A 20,396-nucleotide genomic window follows, 5' to 3' on the forward strand; every position below is an offset into this window, starting at 1 on the left:
AAACTGAGTCTTTACCTCATGCCTCCTGATAGTATATTACGTTGAATAGCCTCTGAGTTGCATTAGGATATTCATTCCCAAAGTTGTAGGTTTTAAAAAAATTGGACACTTGAGGTAGGCATTTCCTTACTATACCTCACTTACCACGTGGAAAGTTATTATCTTTACTTCCAAGACTATTGATGGAAAGTATATTTCTGGTGGAAAAATACAATGGAAATGAGGAAAAAAGGCAAAATATCAGTGTAGTAGAGTGAAAAAGACACTCTTTAACTCAGATTTGAATTCTGGTTCTTCTACTTATTGCCAGTATGACCTTGGGCAAGCTTCAAACCCCCTTTTAACTGGAGAATAACTGTAGAATTTTCACTCTTTTTCTGAAGCATGGTTTTTAAGGACTCTGTGACATATAAACTGCCTGTACAATGCCTAGCACATTGCAAGCATTCATATGTTCTCTTCCTTCTCCCCATGTCCACATTTTTGCTGTATCTCCCACAGACAGCCTATGATGGAGTAGAATGGGCTGATTCCAGTGCTATATAGGGATAGTCTAGGGATTTAGAGTTAATGCTCACCAATATGAAAAGCCTACTTCCATTTAGATTGATCCTGTTTTCCTAGGTCTAGTAAACCATATGGTGTATCACATACCAAATTTTCAGCCGTCACCAGCCCTGTTAAAGCAGTAGCTGCAAAGATCAACTTGAGGGAGGGGACTTTTTCATTTACTTTATATACTTATATGGTGTGAACATTTTTTATAATAGACATGTATTTTATAAATTAAGTCAGAAAAGAATCACCACTTTATTCACAAAGTTAATTAGGAAAGAGTGAGGATTTCAAAGATGAAGCCTTTGAAGGAGAAATTTTCCCCTTCGTTAGCCCTCAGGGAATGACAGATCTGGTGAGGGAAAATGGCAAGAGGGGAGAACCTTCTGTTGGGTATTTTCCAGCTAGACCTCATTTCATCACTTTGATTTTTTTAATTCTCATGACAGATTTTAGCATTGTAATCGAAGAAAATCTCCACAGGTTATTTGTGATCCATAGTTCCTTTTTTTTTTTGAGACGAAGTCCCGCTCTGTCTCCCAGACTGGAGTTCAGTGGGGCGATCTCGGCTCACTGCAAGCTCCGCCTCCCAGGTTCACGCCATTCTCCTGCCTCAGCCTCCAGAGTAACTGGGACTACAGGCATGCGTCACCACACCTGGCTAATTTTTTGTGTTTTTTTTTTTTTTAGTAGAGATGGGGTTTCACCATGTTGGCCAGGATGGTCTCGATCTCCTGACATCATGATCCGCCCGCCTCGGCCTCCCAACCGTAGTTCCTTTTTAAAGGGAGTTAGTTATCAGTTATGACTCATTTTATTGATCTGCAACACTGCCAACTGGGCCTGCAGTAAGATCTCTAGTATCTATCACAGGTAACAATGTTGGTTGTCTGCTGGTGTCTTTCTGTGCATGCCAACACTCAACTGTTATATAATCTAGTGATATAACTGAATACAGATAATAGAGATGTGGTAATGCCTTGGCCTACCAAGGGTAGAAAAAGAACCAGTGTGATAGAGATAATGCCAGGGCAAGTGAGAACAGACGCTGGGTAATTTTACCTCACAGAGGAAAAACATAAGTGAAAAAGGCCCTAAGAAGTAGAGGAGCAAAAGGTCAGCACGTGCTTGCTCTGCACAAACTTACCAGGAAGAAAGCACAGGATGTACCCAGGTGTTCCATTCAACTTCAAAGTTTCTAAAAACTGCTCAGAAAGGTTGGAAGACCATGTACTAGAAAGAATTCCGGAAAGACTGCAGTGTGGTATCCATGCAAAAAGACACCTGCACACAAGTATGTGACTATTTTTTGGGTAAACTTTACTGGAGAGGTCAAAAAAGAAATTTTAAAATGTTTTTGATGTTTTCCAAGTTTTATATAAAATTATCAATATTGACTTTTACCACATGCATATCTAGATTTATATATTGAAATACTTATTTCAAGAATTAGATAACAGAATTTAAGAAGAGAAGGCACATTAATCATACTCTCGCCACATTTTCTCAATCACACAGACCTGGAAACATTAGGGGATTCCTGGAGTCAGTTCCATTAGATACCATTAGAGCTGGGACTACAATCCAAACCTTTGGGTCCTTGTCCCATCTGTTTTCCACACAGTCTAAAGATTGAAAACAATCTTCATAAATTTGCACCACTGAAATATATTTTTTTAGTTTTATGGAATATAAATAGCCTTTTTAAACTGATATTTTAAAAGAAATATATTAAGAGGTATCTGCTTGCCATTCCACAGTCTGCTGGCCTGCAGCCACATACTCATCACCTGGACAGATAGATTCTCTTAAGCAGTCTGTCTAATGCCTGGGTCCGAAAGTAGACTTTCCCCTTTCCCAATTCCAGACTGCTTACCAGGTTCTAGATTCCCAGGTCTCCTGGGTCTGGCCTACTTGAGTGGTATGTTTTTTTAACTTGTAGTCATAGATTTCTACCAGCATTTCTAGTATTTTTGCCTTGTTATTTAATCTGCTGTTGCCCACTGTCTGAGCACGAACATCTAAAAACCACCCTGTTTTTTCCAAGGGTGTTGGAAGACAGACTTCTGATGTGCTTAGTGATAAACTGGGAACAACACTCAAGACATCTTCCCCCTTCCTCTTTGCAGCTGTAGAGCTAGAATGAAAATGCCTAATGGCTAATTCACTCAATCACATAAATGTCTCACCTACAAATAAAAGCCAAGTACACGTGTCTTAGTTTTTTTTGCATATATTTACAATATAAATACTAATTTGTTTCCAAAGTACATATTCTTTTAACAGTTTGAGAAAATTATCTAGCATAGGACAGTAATTTAATGTAAAGACTCTATAGTAGTGATTAAGGAAAAATAGAACTGTTTGGGGGATAAGGAATCCTGGCTATGAATGGGCATGATGATCTGAACTTGCAAAGGGAATGTGAAGCAGCTTAGTCCACATTGCACTGCTAATACAATACGTTAAAGGGCTACTGTGTGAGATAGCAACCTGGATATGGTGTTATAAAAACTAAACATGAGAGATATAAGAAGTACACATGCTTGCATAGTGTGTTAATTTTAAAGAAGCTCAACATTTTATTCTCATTTTCAATAACTTAAATGAACAGCACTTAACACATCACACAAAATTAAAGACTTGTGCATATATTTCAGATTTCAACATTAATGTCAAAAATACATAGTATGATTTTACATAGGATTTGTGCTACATTAGAACACTAGAGACAAACATCACTTGAGTATTAAGGAAAACATTAAATATTAAATAACTGAGAAATAAAATGTGTAAACACTAATCTAACTGGGGGTTTTGCTATTGCAACACGTCCAATGAAGTGGTTTCAACAGTACAAAAAGTATTAGGACATGAGTTTTTCCAGTCTACATGGAATATATGGATTTCATTTCAGGAATCCTTTCATAAAAACTGGTCCAGGATAACGGGAGAGGATCCACTCTCCTGATTGTTAATTTGGTACACTCCATTCTATGCTAATTTTTACTTGCAAACTTGGGTACTGAGTAAATACTTTAAATCATCACTCCTTATCAACATCTTGGTGAAAACTGAGGGTTTGTTGGCGATTCAGTGTAAGATTTGAGTTCATATGCAGCACCGCTATCAACCTCCATTGACTTTCTAGAGAACAGGAGCCGTACATCTCTATGGAGGTAGATCTTTCCAGATTTAGAACTCTGGAACCTAAACAAATAAACAAAATATAAAACATTTCAGAGAATGAGTCTTTAAAATAAACTAGAATAATTAAAATTTGAAAGCAGGAAGAACTAATCTTGCTACAATATTAGGTCAACACTAACTCTTTAACATGATATTTAAGGTCTTTTCTAAAGACCAAAGCATATGCTTTTATTTAAACGTGCTCTCTTACCATTCCCTAAATACCTCATACTCCTTTTCCTTCCCTCAATGCCTGAGATGCTTCTTCCTGTAAATCTTGAGTGTCAAATAGAATCTTACTTTTCCTCCCTGACTCCACAGTACACGCACCTTTCCTCATCTGCAGGTTCACATGGCAGTTCACTCACATTACTCAATAACATTACATTTGGGCTCTGTAGCCCTGGCATCTTCTAGCTCCATAGACCCATTTCACACAACTTAGCCTCCCATAATTTGGGGCAGATGATAAAAAACTGTAATCAACAGTGGCTAGGCTAAGTAAAACCCAGCCACCATCAAAAGTCAAGAGAAAAGTTAGCAGTAAAATGAAAATGGCTATCAAAACCGTATATGAAACTGTTTCTATCCACTGCCAATATCTGTAATACAGTGCAGGGATTTGGAATCTTCACTCACATTAACTTACCTACCAAACAGACAAACATACCCTGTAGTGTTAACTTCTCTTTGTTTTTCCCTTGGCATAGCATAAATACTCTCTGGGTTTGTGGATTTTACTCCTGAACTAGCTGAAAGATGTAGTGGTTACAGCTCTGTATGTTAAAGCAGACTGGCTCTGACTGGGCTTACTCTTCCCTCCTCTCTGAAGTTTTTCACCTTCCCAAACTGAAGGAGAACATTCTTTGGGAAGTATACTGTTTTCCCTAAAAAGGTTTCTTTAAAATGTCCTGTCATTATGTGGAGATTATAAAAGCTAAGGTGGCTGATTTTTACTCTGGCCAGTATTGGTTACAATTAGCTATGGTTGTTAAACTTCAAGAGGAATGGTGTCAAATGCAAGTTTAACCAGAGAGGGTTGAATCTTTTTCTAGGTTGGGAGGTATTCTCATAGTCTGCAATTTCATACCATGTCATTCATTTATTCACTCATTCATTTATGAGACAGAGTCTTGCTCCTTTGCTCAGGCTGGAGTGCAGTGGTGCGATCTCAGCTCACTACAACTTCTGCCTCCCAGGTTCAAGTAATTCTCCTGCCTCAGCTTCCTGAGGAGCTAGGATTACAGGCGTCCACCACCACACCTGACTAATTTTTGTATTTTTAGTAGAGATGGGGTTTCACCATGTTGGCCAGGTTGGTCTTAAGCTCCTGACCTCAGGTGATCGCCTGCCTCGGCCTCCCAGAGTGCTGGGATTATAGGTGTGAGCCATTGCGCCTGGCCATACCATGTCTTTTAAAAAAAGTTTTCCAAGTCTGTTTTTCATAGATTTTTCATTCCCACAATCTGTGTAACATTTCTCATGTGGCTTACATCAGGTAGTATCAGGTTTGGTTTAAATATGCTGGCTGAACATGTCTTTTGCATACAGAACAACAGGCAGAAGACTGAGATGAAAGAACTAATTAAATAGTGCTTTGGGAAGAATAATTAACAGACTTTCATGTATGGGACCTGAGCGTACAGCTCGCTGCTTTTTCACTCTAGATCACCACTGCAAGGCATATATAAAGAAAGATAGGGCCGGGCGCAGTGGCTCAAGCCTGTAATCCTAGCACTTTGGGAGGCCGAGACGGGCGGATCATGAGGTCAGGAGATCGAGACCATCCTGGCTAACATGGTGAAACCCCGTCTCTACTAAAAAATACAAAAAACTAGCCGGGCGAGGTGGCGGGCACCTGTAGTCCCAGCTACTCGGGAGGCTGAGGCAGGAGAATGGCATAAACCCGGGAGGCGGAGCTTGCAGTGAGCTGAGATCCGGCCACTGCACTCCAGCCTGGGTGACAGAGCGAGACTCCGTCTCAAAAAAAAAAAAAAAGAAAGATAGCAGGTGGTCACCATCAGCAGTAACAGATTGAAGAAGTCTTCTGCCTGGACCTGAGATGAAAGTTGACTCCTCTTGATGAGTAACGCTCCTTACTGTAAGGAGTTAGTCTAAGATAAACATCACTGATGTGACTGAGGACTTTCTATGGAAGGGATCAGACAATTATTAGAAACAGAGTTACAGGCAAAAGTCTACTGAGCCCTCTTTTAACCAATCAATTCACTCATTGATCCTGAGAGCTAAACTAGGATTTCAGGGCTGAAAACCTTACCCTGGTATACTGACAACTTTGACCTCAAGAGCAAACAAGTGGCTTCTCACAACCTTGAACCATGAGTTGGGTAGTAAAAGTTAGAGGGAAAGATATTTATAATGGAAGGACTAGAGTATAAGCTCTACGAGAGCAGATTTTTGTCACTGCTGTTTTGCTAGTGTCTAGAAGCATGCCTGGCCCATAAACATCAGTTGAAGAAATGAATGGAGTTTAAGAACTTCTCTTTCCAATACAGTAGCCATTAGCCATATGTGCTTATTGAGCATTTGAAATGTAGCTAGCTCAAATTTAAGTGTAAAATACATACTTGATTTCAAGGAGTTAGTGATATTAAATATCTCATTGATAATTTTTATATCAGTTATATATTCAAATGGTAAAATTTGGATAGGTTGAGCTAAATTTGGATAGGTTGAGCTAAATAAAACATATTAATTTACCTGTTTATTACTTTTTAAACATGGCTATTGAAAAATATAGAATGATTTGGCTGGGCGTGGTGACTCACACCTGTAATCCCAGCACTTTGGGAGGCGGAGGCGGGTGGATCATGATGTCAAGAGATTGAGACCATCCTGGCCAACATAGTGAAACCCCGTGTCTACTAAAAATACAAAAATTTAGCTGAGTGTGGTGGTGGGCACCTGTAGTCCCAGCTACTCGGGAGACTAAGGCAGGAGAATCACTTGAACCCAGGAGGCGGAGGTTGCAGTGAGCCAAGATTGCGCCACTGTACTCCAGCCTGGCAATGGAGTAAGACTCCGTCTCAGGAAAAAAAAAAAAAAAAAAAAGAAAAAGAAAAATATAGAATGATTTATACGGCTCACATTACTTTTTTTTTTTTTTTTTTTTTTTTGAGACGGAGTCTCACTCTTGTCACCCAGGATGGAGTCCAGTGGTGTGATCTTAGCTCACTGCAACCTCCACCTCCCAGGTTCAAGCGATTCTCTTGCCTCAGCCTCCTGAGTAGCTGGGATTACAGGAGCCCACCCCCACGCCCAGGTAATTTCTGTATTTTTAGTACAGACAGGGTTTCACTATGTTGGCCAGGCTGGTCTCAAACTCCTGAAGATGATCCGCCCATCTCGGCCTCCCAAAGTGCTGGAATTACAGGTGTGAGCCACTGCACCCGGCCCTCGTATTATATTTTAAAATAGTATTCATTTAGAAAATGTGTTTCATTGCCCCAGGTGCATTTGTTTTGGCATAAAATATTTTATATTAAACAGCTATAAATGAAAACGTCCTTAATTCAACAAGTAATAACAACCACAGGAAGGTACGTCATGTACTTTCGGCATCTTGGCACATCATCAAGAGTCCCCAAGCTAAGCAAAGTCCCAAGGGACACTGGTCTAGTTAGCGTCACAGTTTAAAAAAAAAAACTAAAAATTTCGGAGTTGTTCTAAAGTAACATTTTCATATTAATTTGAAGCATTACCTCAGATGTATGAGGTAGCGTAATAACCGTTCTTCTGTGTGTCGGATGTTCTCTTTATTAACACTTCTCTTCACTTCTTGTTTAACAGGTACAGAAAAAGTTCTTTGTCGTAGGAATGTCTGATGATTGGCTGGCATATCTCGTAAATCATATATCACAACAAACATCTTCACCACAGTCTTATTAGGATTAAATAAGGTCTGAAGAAACAATATAGAAATTATTCCTTAAAAATAGTGATTTGTTGTGACTCAGAATGATTGTGCCAATAATCAAACAAGATTTTAAACAACAAGGTAATACTACTGAATATAATTCAGTTTCAGGGACTAAAATTAACATAATTTCAAAAGTTTATGAAATAATATTCAGTATTTTTTAAAAGGTTCAATTTTTTGTTTTACAATAATATAAGGTCCAGTAAAAATCAAAATCTTTAGTCACAAATTTCATATGTATAAATTTTACTCCTTGTTCAGAGGAGTAACTTTAAGGAATAGTTCTACTAGCTTAAGCAAAATACATCCTTATTGGGTTAAAATATTCCAGTTCAATTATTTCAAACATAATAGCTTTGCTAAAGAGTATCAACTTCAAACTTCTCAAAATTGAGTTTTAATTTTTCTCACATTTTAATACCAAATAGAATATTTCAAATAAAAATACAAGCTCAGTAAAATTAGCATGTTTGATGTCTTAAGGACATATGATTATTATAAAATTTAAAATAGGTGCTCAAAGAAGAGACTTTTTCCTATCTGAACATTTCCCCAAGTTTAGAAAACAAAGCTCACTAGATCTATTAATATTAGATCTAAAGTAGGCTTAATACTTCATTTACTCATACATGGAATCATTTCAAAATCTGTAGCAAAACTAAGCTTTAAAAAAAATCCTCAATATCATTATAGACCAAAATATGTATCCATGGTGACGACTGAATTAAATTCAATTGTTGCTTGGTTATGAATAATTGAAGGAATATTATTTTTAAAGTACTCATTTTTAAACAAAACCCCAAGCTGCTGATCTGACTTTAACCAAATTACCAACACATCAATAGGTAACTTGGTACCCATGCTTTCAGAAGCTCATCCGTGGCACTGGACATCACTCACTGAATCAAAATGAGAAATATATCAATATCATAATCCAATTTTTGAAATCTAGTGAGTCTTAAGATTAAGGCTAATACATTCAACAACCACACCTCATAAGCCAGGAGTTCAAATCATGTTTATACGCAGTTAAACTGTACACAGGATAGAAGACATACCCACATTTCATACTTATAATTAACCACTAAAGTTGGCAGTGTCCAAACAAGAGGTGAATGTGTTACCTCCGAGTTTATGCTTCGCTATGATCACAACTGACAGCTAGCTTTCTGCTGACCCACACTTTCTCATGAGCTACATAGCCAAAGGCAAGAGAACACTGTCACTCCTTTACTTCAAGAAATCGGTTTACTTGTGGTATTCTTGTGGTAATTCCTCCTCAGCAAAACTTATATAAATATGTATTACTATATATGTGTATATATATATACACACGTACACATATTACATAGTTCTGTTTCATTCCTGTGTGATAGGAAATAAACAAATGTACAGATTCCTTGCAGTATTGGAACAATGATGATGAGTAAAAGTGATCTGACAAAGTACTGAACACACTGAGGTCAAAGGTCATAAAAAGGCTTGCTGGATTAGATCAAATCCTGGGAATGAGGAGCAAACCTTAGCTAGACTCTCTTTCAGTCTGCAAACTCTATAATAGATTTGAGGGCTTGCAGGATTATGCTGGGTCAGATCTAGAGTGAACTCAATTTCAAGCTGGCCTTAATATCAGATTATTCTTCTCAGAACCCTAGACCAGGGATGATGAAAGACTGTTCTGAGATAGGAGGACTCTCCTGAGCCAAAACGAGATCAATGCCTACACCAAAAGGAATGATGCCTTCTCTGCCCTGACATCTGTCAGACTATATTTCTGCTTTGTGTGGTCATCTCATTAAATCAATTTTACAAATTATTAGAAATAATTTTGTTTCCCAAGTTTTCCTGCCAAAGCAATTCTAATATTTGGGGTCTCCTTTTAAATAGGTTCATTTCAATCTGATTTATTAAAAAGAAGGCACCAGTAATATTAGGTTCTAAATATATTGAAAAGAGCCCTATTGAAGTTATGCAAACTGTCATATGCTATTTTTCTTAAGTATTCACCTTGATTAGCTTATTAATGCTTTCCTTTTATGGAGGTCCCCAAATGGTCATTCCTGGGGCAGAGCAGGGAAACTCCAAACAAAGCTGCAGCCCCACTGTTACTTACCAAAGTTGTTGCAGCAGCAGTAGCAGGAGAAAGGGCTAAGTTCTATATGTATGTGAGAGAATGATTATTGCAATTGTAGGCTATAAAACACATACCACTTGTATTGTTCCTGAAGGAGGTACTCGATAACCCCTTTTACCAAGGGACTCTAAAGTAATCACACCCTTTAAATAAAAGAAGACAAATTGAGTACAAACTGATGCATATGTACATAAAAGACTAAAATAACTCATGTAATTTATTAAAATTTCAGAATTCTATTTCTATGGAAAAACATTCATATTGAATTAATAGAGATACATTCTATGTTTCTACCCCTAAGGAAACACTTTACTGTTCTTCCTGGTGATGTCACTATAAAGAATATATAACATCAATGGCCACAGCACTCAAAATTACTATTAAGATATAGGAATAAAAGTAAGGAGTTCCTAACTAAAAAGGAAATGAAGGAAGGTAACAGGACCCTTTCCATGTATCTTGAGGGAGAGGGGAAATGAAGAAGCAAGTAATTTATTGGTCTTTGGGCATGTAAAAAGTCACAAGTGTAGGAAAGTAAGTCTTGGCCCAAAATAAAGTCAATTCTTCCGTCTGGGAGTTAAGTTACATATCTGGATTTCCGAATAAAGACAGAAAAAAAATAAAGGAATTTGGAAGTCTGTAGTTCCTGCCTGGTACTACTTTATGGGATAAGAGATGTTTAAGACAAAATGTGGAAAATGAAAGTTAAATCAATAACTTTCAGGCTGTGGAATGTTCTATAGTAAAGCTATAAAATCTCACTTTCCTAAAATTAAATATTTCTTCAGAAACAACCTTATATCATGTTGTGTTTTAATCTGGATATTATTAAGGTATTTTGCTTTTGTTTGGTCATTTACTTGTTAAGGAATCTAAGAATCCAAATTGATTCTAAATCAGAACACAATGGATTGAGAGCTGATTTGAGTCAAGGTTAAAGCTAAATGAGGGTCATTTCATTAGAGAAGTCTAAAAGAGGACATTAGGAGTCCTCCAGTTGTTCTGGTACTCAAAGAACAATCCTCAGATGAGCATCATCAGCATCACCTGTGAACTCGTTAGGACTGTGAAATGTCTGGCCTCTTCCCAGACCTTATGAAGTCAAATATACATTTTAACAAGATTCTCCAGATGATATCAATTTACATTAAGGTTTGGGAGCCCTGCTCCAGTATTTGAAGTAGTTTTTCTCAGGATGTTCTCATTACTGCAAAATCCAATCAATGGGGTAAAAGCGTATTTGTTAAAACAAGGTAAGTTCAAACGGAATGTGTAAAAGTTTCTCAATAACCAGGATGATCAATAACTAGGATAACCAAATGACTATTGGTGGTAATTGCGATACTTTTTTTTTTTTTTTTTGAGACGCTGTCTCACTCTGTCACCGAGGCTGGAGTGCAGTGGTGTGATCTTGGCTCACTGCAACCCTTGCCTCCCAGGTTCAAGCGATTCTTCTGTCTCAGCCGCCCAAGTAGCTGGGACTACAGGCGCTCACCATCACACCCAGCTAATTTTTGTATTTTTAGTAGAGATGGCAGCGGCTGGGGGGGGGGGGTTCCACAATGTTGTCCAGGCTGGTCTTGAACTCCTGACCTCAGGTGATCCACCCGCCTCTGCCACCCAAAGTGCTAGGATTACAGGCGTGACCCACCGTGCCCAGCCTGTGATACTTAAGAGCTTTAAAAAATGAATGCTGATGCATTTATGTTAACTGGGATAATACTTTTCTTTCAAGCAGTTAAGGTAGTTAAGGAGAACTGTATGTTCTACATTTCATGATTCCATTATTATACATTGTACATGCCAAACTTATGTAAAAGCAAATATAAAACAGGACTGTCCTATTAGGTGACATCTCTCTGTTGGGTTCCAGGGTTAGGAAGTAAAAAGGAGTGGATAAAGGTAAAAGGGAAAGCCACATTCTGACATATGGATTCCTCAACGTCAAGTGAACAACACTTGACATCAGATTATTAAATTAACACATTAAGGTTAACACATACGTGGTTCTTGACAAATCAGATTTGTCAAGTGGTTATTTAAAGCATGAAAAAAGCACATCAACAAACTGCAACCCTAACCAAAACAGCAATGAAACTTAAACAATTTATCTCTTACAATCTGCCCTACATGCCTAATGAGGTACTCTGTATACCACATTTTTTTAATGAGCACAGTGTGGCTATTTACTCTACATGAAAAAGGTATGGAATATTATATGCATCTTCTTCCTAGTTTCAGAAAGAAAAAGTAAAATATACCTAAATAATAGCTATCTTTAAAATCACATAACTACATGTAATATACTACCGTTCTTCCTTGACAGCCATCGGCCTCCCCACCAAATACATACAGTAAAAGTGGTAAGGCAACTACTACCAAGTTTATGCTTGTTTCCTTTAATACATTCAATTCCAATAGTTTTTAGAACACAGTAACAGTAACTAAATCAATTTATTTAAAAAAATAGCTTTTTGAAAAAAACCATAAAGTTTAAGGCAACAATTTAAAACAATTTGTAAGCAATGTTAAGACTAGTAGCATTGGCAAGTTAGGAATTTTAGAAGGGGACTGGGAAATTATTTGGAATTTTATTATTATTCATCATTATTGTAATAATTTCATCATTTTAACTGATCAGCATATTAATACCTACGAAAAGTTACCATATTTAACACAAAAGAGAAAAACACATTTTCTTCTGGCATTTTTGTTTTTCTTTTTTTTGAGATGGAGCCTCATTCGGTCATAAAGACTGGAGTGCAGTGGCACAATCTTGGCTTAGTGCAACCTCTGCCTCCTGGGTTCAAGCGATTCTTGTGCCTCAGCCTCCCGAGTAGCTGGTATTGCAGGCACCCACCACCACACCCAGCTAATTTTTGTGCTTTTAGTAGAGATGGGGTTTTACCATGTTGGCCAGGCTGGTCTTGAACTCCTGACCTCAAGGCATCCGCCTGCCCCAGCCTCCCAAAGTGCTGGGATTACAGGTGTGAGCCACCATGCCTGGCCTTTCTTCTGGGATTTTAAAATGGAATAGTAGGGTTAAAATAAATGTGGTCAAAATCTTATACAAAAATTCCTCAAATTATTATGGAATAGTAAATATGCACAAATAAGTGGAAAACTGAAAGAAATGTATCTTGATCTGGTTAATTACAAATGAAAGGAAATCATACATGGCCCTGATAATATTATAATGAAAGTCATATTATAAATTTGCCACTGGCACACCTGCCTTAGATATTTCTGCCTGGTTTCACAATACAACAGTTTCTAGACAGCTAAGTGTTGTCATATAACACTTGGAGAACATTTTTACCACTAACTCCCAACCGGAGAATAATATTATATGGCTTTGAGTTAGTCTTTAAGGAATCATTTAATGAGAAATCCTATACCACCTCTATACCACAAAGATAGGATTTTCTGTGCTAAAATTTTACCCGTGTGAGTCATTTCTATAATCTGTGATAAGAGGTCCCAAAATTATTATCAGAGTAACAAGGTTATTATAAGAGTAACAAATAGGAGTTTTATGTCTTCGCCCTGCTGGTCTGTGATATGCATAGTCTTACCAAAACATAATCAGTTCTTTGAAAACAGACTCAACTACAAAAGTATAGAGAATATTCCCTGAGGAACAAAATTAATCCATAGCAGGAAACACTGGGACTGGGTCATTTGCAAAAAGAATGCATTCCTAATAAGTAAACTTTTAATAGAAAAATACAGACTATTTTTTGAAAATATTCTAATTTTTTCATAGGAAAAATATAAACGGGATAGTTGATTGAAGAATGTTGTCAGAGAAAAGAAAATCAGAGATTCTCAAAAGGATAGATTAAATTCAGTAACCTGATTCATACCCTTGCCAATATCTATTCAACGATCTGCAATCATCTGTGTGTACATCTCTAGTACTTTCTGGAGTGATAAAATCTTTTATCTCTCAATCCTTCATTTTTTAGACATCAACTAAGGTGAAAGATTAATGCGTTTTGCTTTTTAAAAGCATAGTTCAAATTACCTTTTGCTCATTAATTTCCATCAAAGATATTTATTTGAGCTGATTTTCAGCCAGTTTACCCTTTTATCTTGTTTCCAAGCCATCCTAATGGCCAACAGGGACTCTGTTCACTAATGACAGATCACAGTATTTTATTTTATTTATTTTGAGACAGAGTTTTGCTCTTGTAGCCCAGGCTGGAGTGCAATGATGCGATCTCGGCTCACTGCAACCTCTGCCTCCTGGATTCAAGCTATTCTCCTGCCTTAGCCTCCCAAGTAGCTGGGATTATAGGCGTGTGCCACCATGCCCAGCTAATTTTTTGTATTGTTAGTAGAGACAGGGTTTCACCATGTTGACCAGGCTGGTCTTGAACTCTTGGCCTTAGGTGATCTGCCAGCCTCAGGTGATCTGCCCGCCTCAGCCTCCCAAAATGCTGGGATTCAGGCATGAGCCACCGCACACGGCCAGATCACAGTATTTTAGACCTTATCTTTCCATCCTCTATTACTACATGCCAATAAAAGGTGTGAAACTGATGAGATTCTTGATGTCCTGGTAAGGCAAACAGGCTGTAGATATACTCTCATATTGTAAGTATTTGAGTATGATATGCATTTATTCTGGTATTAAACTTATCTCAGTGGTACTTTCCATTTCATTAATTGTCCAAAATTATTTTTTCCAAAATAATTCTGGGAAAGTGGGTACATCTTTCTATGGTAAATGAACAGGTAGCATATGTAATAACTGGGCAGGTTTGTGAAGGGGGGCCTCTTCATTCGATAATAACCTATGCTGGGCATCTTCACGCTTATGACCCACAGATGTAAATGTTGTTGGGAAAAGAAAATTTTGAATAAACAAGCAGACACCACTATGCTTTTGCTATCAAAGTGTGAAACACTAATCAAGCTCTTGACTAAAATCTTCACCCTTAGAATGGAGTAAGCTTTCCTTGAGGAAACTGGGCCAATAATGAGTAGGTCACATATAGGTTCCTAAGAGTAGCTTCCTTTCCTGTCTGTTGTTTCTCAATTATATAGATGTCCCTTTTTACAGCTTTTATTTAATAACAAAAGTCATTGTTACTAATGTCCTTGAAAACCTAGAAGGTTGGAGACAGGCATGTTAGGAGAGGAAGCAGTTGGGCCAGGTAGTAAGTTAGGAAATTCAAGCAGCAAGACTAGGCTATAATGTTCAATGCCTACAGTAATCTGCATTTCTCAAAAGTAACACCTAACATGAAAACCCAGATTTGACTCCATATTTGATACCATCACTGTCAACTTTTTACAGACCTGCATAGCTAGCTACTTACCTCTCTTTGTCTTTTGGAGGAGGGCTGATACTAATCATATACTAGTACTCAGTATCGTTTTTGCAAATGAATGCTTATATTATCCACAAGCCATTGGAATAAAAAAAAATCAGAAAGGTAAAATCATAAATTGATCTTAAGGCTCAACACTATAACTCAGAGGTGTCCTATCTTTGGCTTCCCTGGGCCACATTGGCAGAAGAATAATTGTCTTGGGTCACACATAAAATATACTAACACTAACAATAGCTGATGAGCTAAAAAAAGAAAAAAATCACACAAAAAATATCATAATGTTTTAAGAATGTTTACAAATTTGTGTTGGGTTACATTCAAAGCCTTCCTGGGTTGCATGTGGGCTGTAGGCCGGACAAGCTTGCTCTAACTCCTCTTAGTTATTTCACTCTCCATTAAGACATTAGCATGAGTCTGAAGTAGCTAGTATCCTAAAGAACTCTAGGATTAGGCCAGTTGTGGTGGCTCATGCCTGTAATTCCAACACTTGGAAGGCCAAAGTGGGAGGTCTGCTTGAGGCCAGGAGTTCAAGACCAGCCTGGGCAACATAGGGAGGCCCTGCCTCTACAAAACATAAAAATGAGCTAGGCATGGTGGCGCATATCTGCAGACCCAGCTACTTAGGAGCTCCAAGGCAGGAGGATGGTTTGAGGACAGAAGTTTGAGGCTGCAGTGGGCTATGACTGTACCACTGCACTCCAGCCTAGGCAACAGAGTGAGAGCTTATCCAAAAAAAAAAAAGAACCCTAGGATTAGAAAAGAATAGGCCCAAAGACAAACCAAACTAAACAGGAGAAAAAGGAGTAAAAGGGCCCTACAGAAGCCTTATGTCACCAAAGCCTTGTAGGACTAGAGGGCCGAGTGCACAGTAAGCATTTGAGAATGTGTGTGAACTCAGCACGATGGAATTACAGTGTCACTAATCAATTTTTACCATTTTTTCAAGACAAGGAGAAACAAGTACGTTTTTAGTACCATCCTTAAATGTAAAAGAGGTTATCTGTTGTTTGAACTAGCTTAGAAAGAAGTCGTGAGGTAATATTTTGGCATGTTAGTTTGTATTCAGCTCTTAGGAAGTGATTTATACTTTCAAGTATTGTACCAAAGCACTTAAAGAAATTTGTTATTAAGTCGGTTGATTTGGCAGGAAAACACACAATATAAAAAATACTTGCCATATAAGGAGAGGGAGCATTGTCATCTGAAACACTGTAGAATGACACTTCAACTGGAAGAGTCAAATGTGTGGGGCAGAAAGCACCACTTGCCCCTACCTCGGCAGTAAAACCATCAACAATGCCGAGAGGATCTAAACGATAGTTCAAGACAGATTCCTGGAAGACAAAATAATTTTTATAACTCAATTTAAAAAGCTAACACATTCATTTTTTTTCTATTTAAAGAAATATACACTTAGCCTAAAGGCAGAGAAGTGATAACAAGAAATATATTACTATGCTTTCTAGCACTAGAACAGTGGTTGTTACCATTGCCATGTCCTTATTTCTGCTTTTCATCTGACTTGAAGTCAACTCCATCTCCCATCAGTCTTCTACCATCCTACAACAGTTTGGTCTTCTCTCACTATTCCAACTCACACTGAATTCTCCTGCAACTTCAGCATTAGTTAGGCCTAACTATTTACTACGTTGTTTTTATATCTGTAAATTTAAAAATATGCTCTATCAGAGCAGGTATTTATCCCTCGCAGTGCCTATTCATGGTGCTAGGCACAGAGAAACACTTGAAAACCTAACAGGTTATATATGGAAGTTCCATTAAAAGATGAAGTCAAGCACTTATAATTCTAACCAAGAAATAATTGCTTCTCTTATAAATACTGTAGTATGTGACAAGTTTTATTTCGTTTAATTTAAAACATAAAAACATGCATTTATGAAAAGTTAAAAGTACAGAAATAGTACAGAAGCCCTTATCCATCCCTCACCCGAGGTCACTTAGTGAGATAACTACTTTTAACAATTTAGTGGTTATCTTCCCAGTTATGAGAAACATATAAAACTTTTCACAAGCTTTATTTTATATACATATATCAACACATATATGCATACATCATGAAACGTGAGTAGCATTCCTTCAATTCTTTGAAAAGAAAGGTTACAAAGCCTCATGATTCTAAAAGTTTGTGTAGTCTAAATGCGAAACAGTGACATATCAGCAATTCTAATCTCCTGATCAAAAAGATAAAGCCAAATGACCTGGGTCACAATCAACCTTCTATATCTCCTTTTTGCCCTCTAATCAATCCAATCCATATCCTGTTGATTTTACCTCTCAGTCTCATGGCCTCATCTCCATCCCCACCACCACCACTATCCTAGTGACCTAGGTGATCCTCATAACCTCTCCTCTAAATTAACGCTCCATCTTCTAATTAGTCTTTCTATCTGTAGTGTATCCTCTGTAGTACTGCCAGAGTTCTTTTTTTTTTTTTTAAAGGCTTATAGTATCATCTACCACTTAAAAACTTTGTTTCCTGCTGTCTATAGAATGAGGTCAACATTCATAGCACAGCACTTAAGCTCCACCATGCCTCTTGTTTCATCTCTCCCAATATGTACAGAGTCCCATGCTCCAGCTCCAGCTGATCCTTTCCAACATCGCCATGCTCTTTTACATTTGCACATATGCCTTTGCACATGCAGTTCCCTTTGTCTAGAATCTCTGATTCCTGCACAAATTTACTCGGCAAATTCCTTCTCATCTTTTGTGACCAAGCTCAAATGACAGTTCCTCAGTAAAGCTTTCCTCAATCCCTTTTTAGCAGAGACAGTAGATATACAAGTACTAGGAAACTTCTATTACAATGCTAATTACTTGAGTTTATAAATTATTTACCCATCTGGGTAAATTATATGCCCACCTTCTCCAGTAGACAATAAACGTCTCTAAGGCAGGAACTTTATCATTTAAACTTTGTATTCCTAGCATATAGTAAGTACTCAACTAATGTGTCCTAAATAAGAAGTCCATTCTGAAGATGCAAAAAATTTTCATAGGAGAGGCACATACAAAAATGTTTATGGATTAAGGCAAATGACCAATATTAGTTGCTGACTCTATCTGAGATAATTTAGATTTTTGTAAATTTAATATACAGGCATATATGCTAGGCCCCACTCAGTGCAGTATGACAAGAAAAAAAAAAAAGGCATGAAAATAAAAAGCCAAAACTATCCCTATTTATAGAGGACAAGACTGTCTGTGTAGAAAAATCCCAAGGATTATTTTTAAAAATCTACTGAAATTAATGAGTTGAACAAGATCACTGATTTTTTATAGATAACACACACACATACATTCATTTAAAAATACTAGCAATGAACAATTGACAATTTTTAAGTTACAATATCCCAGAAAACATGAAATACTTAGGTATACATCTACAAAAATATATCAAAAATCTGGGCTAGGCGTGGTGGCTCACACTTGTAATCCCAGCAGCTGGGGAGACTGAGGTGAGCAGACTGCTTGAGTCCAGGAGTTTATGAAAAGCCTGTGCAAACACAGCAAGGTCCTATTTCTACAAAAATTTTTTAAAAAATTAGCTGGGTGTGTTGGTGCAAGTGTGGAGTCCTAGCTATTCGGGAGGCTGATGTGGGATGAATGCTTCAACCCAGGAGATCGAGGTTGCGATGAGGTATGATCACGCAGCTACACTCCAGCCTGGGTAACAGAGAAAAGTCCTTACCCCTATTTTTTTAAAAAAAGATGTCTGAGATATGCATGCTAAAATCTATAAAACACTGATGAAAGAAATAAAAGAATATCTAAATAAATAGATTTCATGGACTGAAAGACTTTATATTTTTAAGATGTCAATTTTCCTCCAATTGATCTATATTAAAGTAAGCCAAACAAAATCTCAGCAGGCTATTTTGTGGAAATAGACAAGCTGATTCTAAAATTTATATGAAAAAACAAAGGAGCTAAAATGGTTTAAGCAATTCTGAGAAAAAACAATAAAGTTAGGACTCACATTACCTGATTTCAAGACTAGAAAATTGAACATCCATATGCATAAAAAAGGGAACCTTGACTGCACACCTCCTATCATGTAAAAATCAACTCAAAATAGATGACAGATCTAAACATATGAGCTAACACAAACTTTCAGAAGAAAACAGAAAAAAAGCTTTGTGACCTTGGGTTGAGCCAGTGGTTCTCACCCAGGGGATATATGGTAATATATGAAGACATTTTTGGTTACTAGAACTGGAAACGGGGGTACTATTGGAATCAAGTGGGTAGAGGCCAGAGATTCTGCTAAACACCCCACAAAGCACAAACAGCCCTTCAGAAGAATTATCTAACTCAAATGTCAACAGTACTAGTGTAAAGAAGCCTTGGGCTAGGCAATGTTTTTTTAGATTCAACATCACAAAGTAAGATTCATTAAAGAAAATGTTACTAAATTAGACATCAAAAAACTTAAAATCTTTTACTCTTGTAAAGACACTGTCACAAAAATGTACAGCCAAACTTCAGACTTGGAAAACATATATGCTTATTTGGCAAATAAGTGCAGGAAAAGAGGCTCAACATCAATAGTCATCAGGGAAATACAAATTAAAACCACAATAATTAAGGTGAAAACGACTGATCATTGCAAACATTGGCAAGGATGTAGAAGAACTAGAACTCTCATACAATGCTGATGCAAATTAAAATGGTATAATCACTTTTGAAAATAGCTTGGCAGTTTCTTAAGAGTTAAACATACATCTATCCTATTACCTACTCTACTCTATTCTACTCTACTCTACTCTACTCTACTCTACTCTACTCTACTCTATTCTATTCTATTCTATTCTATTCTATTCTATTCTATTCTATTCTATTCTCTCCTCTCCTCTCCTCTCCTCTCCTGGGTAATTACCTAAGTGAAATGAAAATTTATGTCCACATAAAAATTCATACACAAATGTTTATAGCAGCTTTATTTTTAATAACCCCAAACTGGTGACAACCCAAATGTCTAAAATCAGGTGAATGAATAAACAAACTGTGGTCTATCCATACAACAGCATTAAAAATGAATGAACTCTTGATACACAGGACAACACGGATTATCTTAAAAAAATGACACTGAGTTAAATAAATCCACAAGCCACCCCCCTAAGAGTACATACTGTGTGACTGTATTTATATACAATTCTAGAATATACAAGCTATTTTATACTGACAGAAAGCACTAAGATTCCCTCATATAGGA

At 37.2% G+C, this 20,396-nt stretch overlaps 1 protein-coding gene across 3 annotated transcripts in view; it reads right to left on the minus strand.

Moving 5' to 3' along the window:
• Nucleotides 1–2,772: 2,772 nt before the first annotated feature.
• Nucleotides 2,773–20,396, minus strand: part of LOC116273453 (protein FAM214A-like) — a 34,016-nt gene continuing 16,392 nt past the window's right edge. The window contains exons 8-11 of one of the 3 annotated variants that reach the window (XR_004181777.1): nucleotides 16,336–16,494; nucleotides 9,798–9,961; nucleotides 7,467–7,666; nucleotides 2,773–3,765 (exon numbers count right to left, since the gene is read on the minus strand). Coding sequence is in view for 2 of the 3 variants with exons in the window: in XM_031662512.1 (XP_031518372.1) it covers nucleotides 3,612–3,765; nucleotides 7,467–7,666; nucleotides 9,893–9,961; nucleotides 16,336–16,494 (582 nt within the window). In the remaining variant the exon portion in view is untranslated. The remainder of the gene's footprint in view (nucleotides 3,766–7,466; nucleotides 7,667–9,797; nucleotides 9,962–16,335; nucleotides 16,495–20,396) is intronic. The other 2 variants (XM_031662512.1, XM_031662513.1) reach the window with 2 other exon arrangements.

This window comes from Papio anubis, unplaced genomic scaffold (assembly GCF_008728515.1).
Source record: "Papio anubis isolate 15944 unplaced genomic scaffold, Panubis1.0 scaffold71, whole genome shotgun sequence".
In the NCBI taxonomy this organism is placed as follows: Eukaryota; Metazoa; Chordata; class Mammalia; order Primates; family Cercopithecidae; genus Papio; species Papio anubis.